The 15,004-nt window shown below is 45.7% G+C and overlaps 1 protein-coding gene across 1 annotated transcript in view; it reads left to right on the top strand.

The window, feature by feature from the left end:
• LOC128899905 (chloride channel protein A-like) overlaps positions 1 to 15,004 on the top strand; it is a 78,032-nt gene that overhangs the window by 1,050 nt on the left and 61,978 nt on the right. The window contains 8 exon segments of the mRNA XM_054180135.1: positions 347 to 476; positions 3,187 to 3,210; positions 3,213 to 3,269; positions 3,967 to 4,011; positions 4,013 to 4,029; positions 6,208 to 6,292; positions 10,353 to 10,496; positions 10,498 to 10,548. Of these exon segments, the coding sequence (XP_054036110.1) occupies positions 347 to 476; positions 3,187 to 3,210; positions 3,213 to 3,269; positions 3,967 to 4,011; positions 4,013 to 4,029; positions 6,208 to 6,292; positions 10,353 to 10,496; positions 10,498 to 10,548 (553 nt within the window).

Here is a 15,004-nt window from a genome sequence, read left to right as displayed (position 1 = left end):
GGAGATGAGCTAGCACTTGGAATGCTTAATTACTGACTCACAATGCTGGATTTTGAGATGGCATCAAGCAATCAGCATCTGCAAGCAGATTGCACTGCTACTTAGAAAATGAAACAGCCTCCCAACAATCCACCCATATTCCTCAGCCAAATGGGAATGGCTTTCACCTGAAGGCAGAGTTTTAAGTACACACTTTTGAAAGAGATACTGGCAAAACCAGCCTCTTGCTGCTGCAGCCATGGCTGATAATCAAAGTGCTTTAAAAGTGGCACATGTGTGTGAGAGGAAGCGTGGGACATAGTCCTGGGCTATAGGCTGAGAAGTCACTGTGCTTTCCTGCTTCCAGAGAAGGGTGGGATCAATGGCTGCTGATGGGGCTAATTGGAACAGCAGCTGGGATGCTGGGGCTTCTGATTCATCAGATAATTGACTCACTCATCAGACTGAAATGGGACCTGGTGGAAAATTACCTGCAGGTGAGCAAGAGAAAGCCGGAGTGAACTGGGGGTGTGTGTGTTACTACATCCACATTGTAGAGTTTTCACTGACTAGAGGTGCAGCCTGTGTGGGTGGGGTGGACATCAGATAACCTGTGGTGGTGTGTGTGTAGGTGTGTTGGTGTCCTTTGCTACAGCTTAGCCTACAGCACAGTGTAATGTCTGGTGGTGTTCTTGTCATGAGATTGATGAAGGCAGTCTTTAAAATACTGTGCTCTTCCTCCTTGTACATAAAGGACACATTGGTGTCCAAGGAACTAGCTTAGCTTTCTCTTAAGCTACTTAGTGAATGTGGATGTGGTATCAGATTTGCTGCTTCTGTGTTTGGGGAAGCTGTCTTTTGCCAGTGCTGTAACAGATTATTGATAGAATCATACAATGGCTTAGGTTGGAAGGGACCTCAGAGATCATCTGCTCCAACCTCCCTGCCATGGGCAGGGACACCTCTCAACTAGAGTTGATTGTTCAAGGCCTCATCCAACCTGGCCTTGAACACCTCCAAGGCTGCTAGTGCTTTTGTGCTCAGCAGTGGTAGCAAGGAGCTGCTGGAGATGTTCCCCAGCATCCAGGAGAGAAACTACCCTGACTCAGCAGAGGTCACAACCCAGAGCAAGCTCCTGTGGGAGGGTATGTGGCAGACAAGCTCTTTATCTGCACAGATATGGTGGGATAGCTAATATTCTTGGAGTGCTGCAGTGGCTGCTTGTAGGCTCTTTAGGAAGGACATGGCAGGATGGTTAGGAGGGACAGTTGCTCTTTTTTTCTTTTGAGAGACTACTGGTGAAGCCACACTCGGAGTTCTGTGTCCAGTTCTGGGCTATCCCAGTGCAAGGGAGGTGTGGATGGGTCCTTTACCATCCTGTGAAATCAAGGCAATGGAATTATGCTGCCAACTGCTGAAGGACAGAGCTCAGGAACTTCCCAGCAAAGCAAGGCAAGATTTATTCTGTGTAACAGATGGAAGCTGAGTATGTCAGAGGGGATATCCAGAAAAAAATGGAGAAGTTGAGGTTTGCTGTGAGGAAAGCATATATAATGCTCTTGGAATCTTATTTCCTTAGGGGTTTTTATATACAAACTATACGTATGTTTCTAAAACTGCACACACAGTGGCTGCCTGCTCCTGCATATGTGTCTGTATGCATTTGTGTGTGTGTGTATGCATGCATGTGTATACATACACACTGAAGTAGAACATAACACAGAGCCTGACTCCAGGGCATCACAGCAACCATTACACATGCTCTTGGTCCTGTCATCTTACACAGAGCCTCCTATTGTAAACTTAACACAGAGGGGCAGGAGGTGAGATCCCACAGGCTCTGACATCAGTACAAACATGAAATTCCTGCCTGGGAGGACCTTCTCATCTCAATATCGCCTTCAGCTGCAGCTGTCATGGATGCCCCTACCTGAAGGTATTCATAGAATCATTGTCATAGAATGGTCTGGGTTGGAAGGGACCTTCAAAGGTCATCTAGTTCAACCCCCTCTGCAGTAAGCAGGAGCATCCTCAACTGGCTCAAGCTGCCCAGAGCCCTGTTGAGCCTCACCTTGAATATCTCCAGGGCTGGGGTCCCTACTACCTCTCTGGGCAACCTGTTCCAGTGTTCCACCACTCTCATGGTAAAGAACTTGTTCTTAACATCCAATCTGTATCTACTCTTCTCTAGTTTGAAGCTATTGCTCCTTGTCATGTCACTAGAGGCCTTTGTAAAAAGTCCCTTTCTAGCCTTCTTGCTGGAGACTTCTCCAGGCTGAACAACCCCAGCTCCCTTAGCATGTCTTCGTAGCTGAAGTGCTCCAACCCCCTGATCATTTTCATGGCCCTCCTCTGGACCTGCTCCATGAGGTCCATGTCATTCCTGTAGAGCCAGGTTGGATGAGGCCATGAACAATGTGTTCTAGGGGAAGGCGTCCCTGCCAACTAGGTGATCTTCAAGGTCCCTTCCAACCCCAAAACATTCTAGGAATCTGTGAGCAAACCTCATGTTTGTGCACTTTGCTGTTTGGCTGTGCTGCATGAAGAGCTGAGAAATGCCTTGGTGGGATGTGCTGCTGGGAAGGCTGTGGTGGCTGGCTGTGACCTCAGAAAAGCAGGAGATGTTTGACCTGTGCCACAATGAATCACAGCTGAGCACTGTACCAGGCAGCAAAGCCTGTGGGAGCTGAAGACTTCTGGAGGCAGCACAACTGTGGTCAGCCCTGCACAAACAGACCAACCCAAACCCAGGGAGGCTGAAGAATGTTTTTCAAACAGGAGAAGGCCTAGTGTGAGAGATGTCTTTTTGGGTAAAACAAGGCAGGAAAGAGCTTGCTCACATACATGCAGTCTACTATGAAGAGCTGCAAAATCATAAAGGTAATTACTGATGGAAACACCATTTAGTGTTTTCTTGTCCTTCAACTGTGTTGCTGAGCTGAAAATGGCTTTGATGAATAACAACATATTCTTCATGGTGTGTTTAGAGATGGGCAAGAAGTCCTACCAAAAAAACCCCATGACTCTAGAAGTCCTTATTCACCTCACCTTTACCCACTCCCATCCTTCTTAAGAGCCTGCACTACTCGTTTGGGTTTTCCCTGTGGCACACCTTTCTGCCTGCAGAAATCTGTGGCTCAAAAGATACTGAAAAGCAAGATCTGATTTGGCTGTGCCAATGCAGTAATCTTTTTGTCAGCTGGCCAGGATGGCAAGATCCACATGACCTGTCAGTGTGTGTGCCTGGGACTGGGCTGGCCATGGTGGTCCTCTCTTCAGGCTCAGTGCTGGTAAGTGCAGTACCTCCTATGCACCAAGTCTTTCATGTGATAAATAGAACCTCTTGCTCTTCCAGTTGCCAGTTGATTTAGTATTTTATTTTAACCCCCCCTCTCTGTTACACAGCCCAGTTGGAGAGGGTTTCTTGGCCTTCAGCCTAAAGCTGGATTCCACCACCCATAACTTGTATAAAAGTGTCTGGGGTGTAATCGGTGGTGGCCACGATGCAATTTGCACTTAGCATGTGGTGTTTATAAAACAAATACAAGTGGCAGCTGGTGTAACTTGTGAAAACTTGGTGTTTGGAAGGGGCCTAAGCCAAAGACCATCAGTCCATATAAAAGTTCCTGTTGGTTTTAGGTTGGTCTTTTAGCTGTGCTGCGTGGGTATCGCTTGTAGCCCCAATCAGTGCTTTTATGAGGCAGCAAGGCTCAAACACTGAGCCATTCTGCCATTTACTGTACTCCTGTGTTCAATTTAATTACAGACAGGCAATTAACGGCATAGGTGAGAGAAAAAGTGAGAGTTTTACTGAACTTACCCTGAAATGCAGCAACAGTAGGAAAAGGGAGTTTGCAGTTACACGTTTAATCGTGGAATTGCAGCATGGTGAGAGCTGGAAAGGATCTCTGAAGCTCCAGACCAACCACCCTGATAGAGCAGGGTCACCTAGAGTAACTCACCCCAAAACACCTCCAATGTGTCTTATGCGTGCTGGCTGTAGCCTCTGGGCTCTTTTGCGGGCCAGAGGGTCCCCATGACCCATTTGGGGTAAGAAAGAACAGAGGGAAGTTAAAGCTGTCAGGCTGAGGGTGTGGGTTTGCAATGTCTGTTCTGGTGGCAGTGCTGGGTTAAAACATGCCCTGCACTAGGGCCTCTTTTCACTTGTGCTCTCTCCTCTGCATTAGCACAATTCCTTATGCCATGCAGTGAAGGAAAGCATATTACTCCCCCCCCATGTGTTTTAAATGCTGGCTTGCTTTCCTGGTAGGATTCCTCATGAGGCTCAGCAAAGAGTCATGTGGACAACTGCAGTCAGTCTTGTTTCTGAAGAGATGACCTGCTGGCTGCTGTGCATCTCCTCTAACTGCTTTTGCCTATGCAAAGTCTGTATCAAAACAAAGCAGACTCGTGTGGCTGCACACAAAAGGGATGACAGTTTCCCAGCCACCTGCAGAAGTGCTGGAGATGGCTCTGCAGGGCACGCAGTGATGGACAGCCAGACCCTCAGGCAACAGCTGGTGCCAGCGAAGGGCAACCACAGAAACCAGGTATTGCTTTGCAAGCTCTGCAGATGGCAGCTTGCTAGAGCTCCTTGTGTTCATGCAGGAGTGTGTTGCTGTGCTTCTAGGTGGGGAGAAGTACACTTTGTAGGCATTTTATCCTCCTTGGCTGTGTACAAAGGAAGTGAATCCCCATCACGATAGTGTGGTCCAGGCCCTCGTGAGAAGGGGAGAGGAAGGTGCCCCAGTCCTGCTCTGTAGGTCAGGGTAGCTCTGAAAATGTACCATGCTGTAGTGCAGCCAAACCTAGCAATTGCAGGCCAGATTCTGGCCTTGGTAAGCAACCCTGAAACAGGCTCATCATGCAGGTGGGTGGACCTTCATCCCTGGAGGCCTTTCAGAGAGGCAGAGATGTGGTGTTGAGGGACATGGTTTATCTCCAGACTTGGTAGAGTTAGAGAAGAACTGGGCTTGATGATCTTAAAGGTCTTTTTCAACCAAAATGATTCTGTGATTCTTAGACTGTGTCTTGAGTAGAGATGGTAACGTTGGTCTTTGCTAATATGGTACAGGTTGTTTGCTGAGTGGTTTGTTGGTTTATTTCTGATGCTGTTTGGTTTTGGAAAGTATTCACCCCTGAGGTTTGTTTTCTTCCTTTTCACTACCCTGGCCAAACCTATCCTATCCTCCTCCTCACCAGCCTTCCACATTTGCTGTTACTCTGTGGGTTTATGTTTGTTTATTTATTTATTTGTATGGAGGTGCAGCACCCAGGGGGATGACTCAGATGCTGCAAAATAGGAGCGCATGGTTAGTCAGAGAGGCAGCCACAAACCTTCCAGACAACGCTTACCAAGCTTTAGCTCTCCCTTTAGGTTTCTTTTGTTTTCTTTGCTTTCAGACATTTGTCTCCAGGAGCTCAGAGACTGCAGCTGTGATTTTAGTTTTTCCCCCCTTTGTGCTGGGTTAGTACCAGTGATGTGTGAGCCAAGGAACTGAATCATATTTCCATGAAGAAAGTCAGCGCGGTGTTAACGTGATGCCTTTTCAAAACACAGGAATTAAGAACTGGCTTAATTTAATTTAGCTGGAGCCCTCCACCAGTTTTATTAAACACAAACACACATGAGTTGCTAAAAGCCTCTGAGAGGTTGGGTAAGGCTTCTAATTTAAGTCTTGTGGAAACTTCTTCCAAGATTATACAACGAATAGATTTTTTTTTTCACTTCACTGAGGGTTTGTATTTTCCTTCTCCCCCCATTTCAGTGTAGTTTGAAGTGCTGCCTGGGAACACACTGTACAAATGTAAATCATTACACATCTTCTGTTAAAAGTAGGCCTGTTCTGGCTGCCATGGTCATTAACCTGGGAAGAGATGACTGAAATGCTGGGCTGTAGCCCGACATGTCACCACACTTGGGCAGATGTTAACATGCAGCCCTTCAGAAGGCATTTTGTGGCTTATCATCACAACGCTCCTCTCAAAAGAGACATTAAGGTCCCTGAGTCAAGAATCTCAGAGTCTTTCATAGCCTTCTGCTTTGTGTCAATGAGACTTTGCATATTTAAAAGACACGTTCAACATTTTCCGTGTTTAAATCTGTTGAAACCAATCTGGCTTTGCTGCTGCGTGCTGGCTAAGGCTCTCTCCTCCCCTGCCTTACCCATGACTGATTTATGAATGATTTACCCCAAAGTGCTCTCAATTATACAACATCACTTCTAGTGCTCTCCTGGGTTGTGGCCTGAGCCAGCTGCAGTCAGACACCCTCAGCCTCCACCTCCCCATCTTCACCAGGTTTCAGAATCCAGCTGATTAAGTACATGATGGGCAGACCCTATGAGCAACTGAAGGAGCTGGGGTTTAGCTTGGAGAAGAGACTAAGGGGTGACCTCATCAATGTTTATAAATACGTAAAGGGTAAGTGCCAGGAGGATGGAGTCAGGCTCTGCTCAGTGATGCCCAATGACAGCACAAGGGGCAGTGAGTGGAAGTTGAGGCATAGGAAGTTCCATGTAAACAGGAGGAAAAATTTCTTCACTGTGAGGGTGACGGAACACTGGAACAGGCTGCCCAGGGGGGTTGTGGAGTCTCCCTCTCTGAAGATATTCAAGACCTGCCTGGATGTGTTCCTGTGTGATGTACTCTAGGTGATCCTGCTCTGCAGGGGGGTTGGACTGGATAATCTTTCAAGGTCCCTTCCAGCCCCTAACATTCTGTGATCTCATGTGGCCTTGGTGACCTGGGGGTGTCCAGCAAGTCATTGATGAGCCCATTGCATCTGGGAGGGTAACGGAGATGATGCTCCGGCAATCTCTCAACCTTCCTGCTGTGTGTCACTTTGGAATGGGGAAAAAGCCACCCACTCTAATTAAAAGAAAGCTGTCTAATTAAATGACTTTAATGTTCTTTAATTAAAAGGAAGTTCACAAGTTGTTGTATTCAATGCTTGTGAAATAATAGATTAATACTGAAGACCTTCTCCCATTGCCTTCTGAGTTGCCCTTAGACAAGAAAAATGGAGGGAGGAAAAATGCAGGGGTCTTATCCATGGGCTTTATCCCCACATAAATGATGCTGGCTCAGGGGGATGATGAGGACTGCACAGCATTCACAGAGGCCCTGCCTTTATTTGTCTAGTTTTAAAAAAGCAAATTGGTTGTGACACTTTTTTAATCTGGCTGCTCTCTGCTCGTGCATGTCTGTGAGATAAGTCTGGTAAGCTCTCTCTTGTGAACAGTTCCGCTGAAATTAATGAGATTAGCTTCCAGAAAAAGAAATTACAAACCAGTTTGTCTTCTAGACAGTCTTTATTGCTGTATTGACATACAAGCCCCTATGCAATAGTCTTTTGGGGTTTGGTTGTTTCTTCTTTTTCCCCAAGGCAAGGGAAAAAAGGAAGGACTCCAAGTGTCACTTCCTAAAGAAACTCAAAAATTCAAATGAGCAGCCACTGTGAGCTATCTGTGGGTTAAAGGACAATCAGAAGGCACCAAAGGGAAGATACAAATCTCCTTTTAGCCTTCTGAGATCAATCATTCAAATGAATCCAAGACATGCTGGCTAAGCAAAATGTTAGTCATGGAACAAATCAGCGAGAGCAGTAGGAGAAGCAGCAAGAACTTGTGTCTTATTCTACAAGGTTCATTAGTAGCATAATTAGAAAGAAGTGGTGGCTTGCAGTCAGGACCCACCCCGGGAGAGACTGGTGGTCTGGAAGTCCCCTTCAGAGAGCAGGCTGCTGGTGAGCAGCAGAGACAAATGCAAGTCTAAGGGAGAGCTTGCTGCTCTAGATAGACCAAAAGGAAAGAATTCCTCTCCCCTGAGATCTTTTGGAGTAAAGCTGGCTCAAGAGATGTACCCTCTCCAAGCAGTCACAGGCAGAGCAATATCAGCAGTAGGATGTTGAAGGATCCTGAGGTGTCCCTCCATCAGTTAACTGTAATGGGTGTGTAGGAGGGGGGTCCAGCTTCATTGCTGATATTACTGGTGGGGCATGCAGCATGTAAACTGCCTGGAGCAAGAAGTTGGACATGTCCAAGTAAAGCTTGCCTGGATTTTACTGTGGTGTGTAATACCATTTGAGTTCCCTGCTGCTGGAAACAATGCCACTGTGAAGATACAATGTGCAAGTAAAAACCCAGCATTTTTGAGTTGGGAGATATCAGACACACAGCAGCCTGTGCAGCTTTAGTGGTGGCCTTTGTTAAGGGCTTTGACACCCCAACTCTCTGATCTTTCCCCCAATTTTCTGTCTGTTATCCTCATTGCTGCCCATCTTTCTATTAATAAAATTTGTGGGCACCACAGAGAAGTCAAAAGGACCCCCTAATGATTGCTGTGACTGTTGTTGTTTGTTTGTTTTCCCTTAGGACTTGGCATTTCCTAATCTTAAAGCTGCTCAAGTGTTTTGTATACTTGCTGACTTCAGCTTGTACTGACTGCTCAGCCTTTCTGCACACTGTCCCTGAGGTCCCAGGTAGCACACCCAGAGGATGCAGGTTTTATAAGCTGGTGAGCACTAGTGATTAGTGCACTGTATGTATCAGCATCACCACTTCTATCTGCTGGCCCCTGCAAAGGCTGGACTCTAACCTAATTTTCCCAGACAGAATTCAAGCATAATTTTATTTCCTCTTTCTCTGTCCTTCCCTCTGTTCTTCACATTGTGGCCTTCCTTAAAAATGCAGCATTTGTCTGCTGCAGGATGTTGTTTACATGTAATGAAATAAATGCTTTAGAAAGAAAATCATGTTGTGTGGGGGGAAAAATAATAATCAATGTATGAAGGCAGACTGCCTATTAATGCTTTTCTTTGCAGCACTGTAATTTATGTATGTATTTGTTTGTTTGTTTATTTTTAACTGGAGCTGGCTCACACTGAAGTGGTTTTGACTTGAAGATCAATTAGAGAGCTAGAAACAAACCTCTGGTCCTCTGAATTCCAGTCCACTTTCTGCTACTAAGTAAATTTTCCTAAGGTAATTCCCTGGGCACTTTTCTTGATGTCTGAGTCTCCTCTGCTTTGGATCCAGCAATGCAGAAACCAGAGGTTATAGTATTTTCCATAGGTAGACAGAGACACCCTGGTTGGGAAAATGAGCAACATCATTCTGTGTGAAGGCTGCCTGACATAACTGATTTTGCTTATGCTGTGCAGAAGTGTCTGGGGGTATGTTTGCTTTGCCACACGCTTAGCTGAGGCAAGCAGAGAAGACATTGGTTTTCAACCCACATCTTTTTTGCCTGTGCACCAGTCCCCCAAACAGCTGAAGTGACACAACCAAGGAGGTAACAATTTGTGGCAGAAAGGTGAGACTACATGGTCAGGCCTTCTGAAGCCAAAGTATTGTGTAACAAACAACTGGATTCTCATCAGTTGCTAGTTTACAGTAAGCATTTCTCTTTTAACACTCCTGCCAGGATGTTTTCTGAAAAGAGCAGTGGATTATTCCTCCTATCTTCTGTTGATGTCATTGGAGGAAAGAGCTGGCTAAAAATATTATCAACATGACTTCTGCCAAGGTTCACTAGTTTTTGGCTCTCGGTGTGGTACAGATAACCAGAAACAGTTTCATTTCACTGAGCATGGGGCTCAGGGGAAATTTTGCTTCCTTCGTGTTCTGTGGCATTAGCCAACACAGTTTACAGACTTGAAGGCTTGTGGGGTTGTGTTTCTCAAGAAAATGGCTTTAGTTTCATTCTACCTAGCATAACGTTGCAGTGGGAATTTACTGTACCCCAGAGCATGAGATTTTCAGGAGCCTTCACACTGTTTTAACATAGACCTTTTGGGTTATTGGTGTGGATGAAGCTGGTTCTCTAGGTAACAGATTTTTTTGATGGCTGGCCAGAACCTGTGGCTGATACTGCAACAAAACCAAGCAGTGAGCTGTGCCACCTTTCATTCCCAGCCTCTGGAGTGCTTACTTGGCTTTATTGCCACACACATGCAGTGTAACGAGCATGTAGTGCTTTAAATCAAACATCACATTATAGCTTTCTCTTAAGACAAATGGAGGTAAGGAGAGGAAACAATAAACCCATGTCTGTCCATTTTGACTTTTAATACAGGGCCAGAATGCAGAAGAATCTAATGCAAGATCTTTGGATCTTGCAGGAAATGAACCAGATTTTTCTACTTCCAATTAAGGTACTTCTCTCTGAATTTCACCTTCTAAATCATTAGATGCCTTTAAATCCATTGGAAAAGGATGGATTTTGTTGCAGCTATTGCTAAAAATGGCATTAGTAAAGTTTTGCTTAGAATGTAGAGTACCTACACATGTGATCATGTCTCTCTCTGTGAGTGCTGAGCATCAGAACATTTAATTATTGTAATCACTAATTTTCTTCTTAATTTTACTCAGATGAAGAACTTGCTGGACCTAAACATCTTGGCCTTCATTCTGACCATCCTTCTTGGAATGCTTGGAGGTCTTCTGGGAGCTCTCTTTATCTGCCTAAATACAAAGATTAATAAATTGCACGTGGGGTTCTTTAATTCAATTCCAAAAGCTTTCCTTAGAAAAAACAAGCAGGCTGTTGGAAGCTCTGCTCATCCTTGTAAGTAAACAGGCTTCTCCTGGCTGTACAATGTTTGCAGTGGCTAACGAGGACAGGCCATATACTGACTGGGTGGAAAAGTGCATCTCACCTGCTCTACTTTGGGAGGTTGTAGCCAGGTGAGGGTTGGTCTCTTCTCCCAGGCAACCAGCGCCAGAACAAGAGGACACAGTCTCAAGCTGTGCCAGGGGAGGTTTAGACTGGATGTCAGGAAGAAGTTCTTCCCAGGAAGAGAGATTGGCCATTGGAATGGGCTGCCTGGGGAGGTGGTGGAGTCACCATCACTGGAGGTGTTTAAGAGGAGACTAGATGAGACACTTAGTGCCATGGTTTAGTTTATTAGATGGTGTTGGTTGATAGGTTGGGCTTGATGGTCTCAAAGGTCTTTTCCAACCTGTCTAATTCTGTATTCTGTACTTGATCATGTGCATCAGAGTACAGCAAACATGGATTTCCAAAGTACATGGAGATATTTCATGTTGGTGGGTAGGGAAGAATGGAAAAGACATGCTTTGGGGCTGGTTGGTTTGTTTTTAGGATACCTGAAGTATTTTACCTGTAGATTTACAAAGATGTGTGCATTTGTCATAGGTTGCACTCTCCATAGGATCACTAAGAGTGCAATTCACTGAGTCCTTGAAAGCTATGCATGCTATGGCAGTCCAGCTCCTACTCCTCTGCCTGGTCCTGCTTGTTGCTCAGAACAGCAGCCTACTTGCTGGAGTTTCTGTTGATACCTCAGAGGTGAAATCTGACCCCCAGGAGGAGGACAAGGAGGAGGAATCCTTGTGAACAGGCAGTGCTGGAGCAGGTCCATGCCATGGATGATGACTGGATTTCAGCTCCTCTCAGTGGCAGGCTGCTAGCTTTGCAGTGTACAGCCCTGTCTGTTCAGCATCTCACTGAGACGAGACACTTTGAGGAAGCTCACTTGAAACTTTTTGCTTCTATGTCTGAAGGAGCAGGTAAGGTAGGTAGAGAAAAATGTTTTCCTCAGCTCTAGGATGAGTTTTCCACTGCCCAGCCTTCTTTCCTTGTGTGACAAATTTGCTCCCATGACTTGCAAAGGATTCAGGACTTGGTGCTTTTGAACACTGCAGTGAGACAGCCTAACAAGAACCCAGTTTTCAAAGCAGCAGGATGAGGAGTAGAGTCCCATTTGTCCTGAATAAGCTCCATGGTTTCCAGAGCACCTCTGTTTGTGAGAGGTCAGGTTTGTATCAATTATTGTTTTGACAATTTGGAGCCAGAGCTCTGTGTTTTTCCAGTGGCAGGGAAGCTGCTGTCAAAGGTTTGGCGTTCTCATGGCACGTTACAAAACCCCTGCACAAAGTGCTTAAACACATCAAAGCACACACAGTTCCTTGTTGCTCTTTAGAAAACAAAGCAAGCCTCCACACTGGCCAGCAAGACCCAGCATGCTAGAAGGTGCTATAGGATTCAGGTAAAGATCAGCTAGCAAAGATTTAGTGCCAGATGTAAAGAAAATGCCTCTTCAGAATTCCTTTAACAGTGTTTGGGAGGGATGCCTTACTGACTCTGAAAGTTCATGGAGCATTTAGCAGCTTGCCAGACCATACCTGAAAGTGGGAGAACAACACATGCTGTGCAGGGCTCTGATGCTTACAAGAGCTTTGCTGCTGCTATGTCTTTCCCTTCACCCTGCATTTTTTTCCCCCCAAATCCTGTTTTGTTTTTTACACTACCTCCATAGCCTGAACTCTTACTCAAACTGTCTTTCCCTTTTTATTTGCTCTAGAAGATCCTGCTCAGCTCACAGTCCTTATTTAATTACAACTTGGCAAAACAGAAAAAGGGCAAAGTAGAAAAAGGAGAAAAAAAATAACCAGCAAGAAAGAAACTGTTTGATCTGTGAGAACCATGCAATTCTTCTTTCTTTTCTGTGTCTTCATAAACTCACATAATCAGGCAACTAACAGAAACGATGTCACCGTGACTTTAACCCAAAATAATCTTGTATAAACCAGTCTGCATTTAAACTTGGAAAGAACCCACTGCAGACTCTTCCACACCCACAACATAACCCAGGGTACCATGCCTTTGACTGGAATTGAATATCTAATCTCCAGCCCATAGATTAGGCAAAGCTGTTCTTCCTAAGTGCCCTTCTGCCCCTTGGCCTGCGCTTGCTTCTCAATTCATCACCTTTCTCTCTGTGAGGAAATCACAATGTAGATAATGTTTTGCCAAGAATCTGGCAGAGCTATCTTTCCTTTTTTTTGTTTTTTTTTTTTTCCCTTAATCAAGTTGACTAATGCCTCTGCTCCAAAAGCTCAGTGTTTCCATGGGCAGGGTGGACAATTTAAGGATATATGTGTATGGGCTTATATATTAAACTGTCAAAACTTTAAAAGGTCACATGAGAGGGTTACTGTTTTTTTCCAGCTAGCTGTGAAGATAGGCTACTGCTTTAAATATGTAGCCACTGGCTGCTGCCTGCAGGCTGGGGTCAGAGTGGCTGGAGAGCGGCCGGGCAGAGAGGGACCGGGGTGTATTGGTTGATGGTAGGCTGAACATGAGCCTGCAGTGTGCCCAGGCGGCCAAGAGGGCCAGTTGCATCCTGGCCTGGATCAGGAACAGTGTGGCCAGCAGGAGCAGGGATTTTAGGAAAGATGTTGACTTGCTGGAACATGTCCAGAGAAGGGCAGCAAAGCTGGTGAGGGGTATGGAGCACAGCCCTGTGAGGAGAGGCTGAGGGAGCTGGGGTTGATTAGCCTGGAGAAGAGGAGGCTCAGGGGAGACCTTGTTGCTCTCTACAACTCCCTGGAGGGAGGTTGTAGCCAGGTGGGGTTGGTCTCTTCTCCCAGGTAGCCAGCACCAGAACAAGAGGACACAGTCTCAAGCTCTGCCAGGGGAGGTTCAGACTGGAGGTTAGGAAGAAATTCTTCACAGAGAGGGTGATTGCCCATTGGAATGTGCTGCCCAGGGAGGTGGTGGAGTCACTATCATTGGAGGTGTTTAGGAGGAGACTGGCTGGGGTGCTTGGTGCCGTGGTTTAGTTGATTAGGTGGTGTTGGAAGGTGGGTTGGATGTGATGATCTTGAAGGTCTCTTCCAACCTGGTCTATCCTTTCCTTCCCTTTCCTTCCCTTTCCTTCCCTTTCCGCTCCCTTTGGGGCTTTGGCAAAACTTGACCTGGGTTTGAAACACCCCAGAGTTAAGTTTCAGGAAAGAAAACCTGACCTAAGCTTTGTTAAGACTGAGCTTCTCCCAGTTTCACCTGTCTCTTGTGGCTGCACTCTACCCACAAACTTACAATTGCTGGGATACAGGGGAACGAAGGCTTGAGATATGATTGTCTGATGGGTAGTGGCAACCACACAGAGCTGGGTCTCAGCTTGAGGGTTTCTATAAATGTGCTTCCTGAGCTGTTTTGTGACAATCCACAGAGTGCATGAAATCTTGTGCTTGGAAAATATTACCCTTGTGTGTTCCAGTCAGTTTTATCTGGATGCTTACTGGAATAGGTTGGGTTTTTTTGTTTTTGTTTTTTTAAGATTACCTTCATTTATTTAGAAATGCTAATCATAAAATCACAGAATTGTTCAGGTTGGAAGGGACCTCAAGGATCAGCCGGTTCCAACCCCCCTGCCATGGCCAGGGACACCTCACACCGGATTGGTTGCTCAGAGCCACATCCAGCCTGGCCTTAAAAACCTCCAGGGATGAGGCTTCCACCACCCCTGTGGGCAAACTGTTCCAGTGTCTCACCACCCTCATGGGGAAGAACTTCTTCCTAACATCCAATCTGAATCTACCCATTTCTACTTTTTTTCCATTCCCCCCAGTCCTATCACTCCCTGACACCCTCAAAAGTCCCTCCCCAGCTTTCTTGTAGCCCCCTTCAGATACTGGAAGGCCACAATTAAGTCTCCTCAGAGCCTTCTCTTCTCCAGACTGAACTGACCTCAACTCATTTATTTAGAATGAAATATAACTATGTCATATTGAACCTTGATATGTTGAAAAGCATGCAGAAGTGAAATGGTCACCTTGTGTAAAAAATTCCTTTGCTTTTGGTGAATGCAAAGCAGGCAGTGAAAATCACCTCCTGCTGTGCTTCATTTCAAGACATTTTTGGGTTTGTTCATGTTTACTTCAAAATGGTTAGTTGGAAATCCAGTAGAAGGACCTGATGAAATCTCTTCACCCACCCAGACTGCAATGTTAGTGTCTCTACTGTGTGTATGCTTTGGGTATTATAGCTGTTTAGTATTGCTAGGGTGTGTAGGAACTTCTTGCTGCTGATCCCTGGAAGTGTTCAAGGTCAGCCTGGATGGGGCTTTGAGCAACACAGTGTGGTGGAAAGTGTCCTTGTTCACTGCAGGGGGGTTGGACTAGATGACCTTTAAAGGTGCTTTCCAACCCAAACCACTCTGTAATTTTGTAATTAACTGGACATCAGTCCTTTCATAGCATCCTCCTTGTAGGCGAAG

Source organism: Dryobates pubescens, chromosome 3 (genome assembly GCF_014839835.1).
Source record: "Dryobates pubescens isolate bDryPub1 chromosome 3, bDryPub1.pri, whole genome shotgun sequence".
Taxonomy (NCBI): domain Eukaryota; kingdom Metazoa; phylum Chordata; class Aves; order Piciformes; family Picidae; genus Dryobates; species Dryobates pubescens.
The sequence above is the reverse complement of the archived record's forward strand: the minus strand, read 5'-3'. Positions and strand labels throughout refer to the sequence as shown.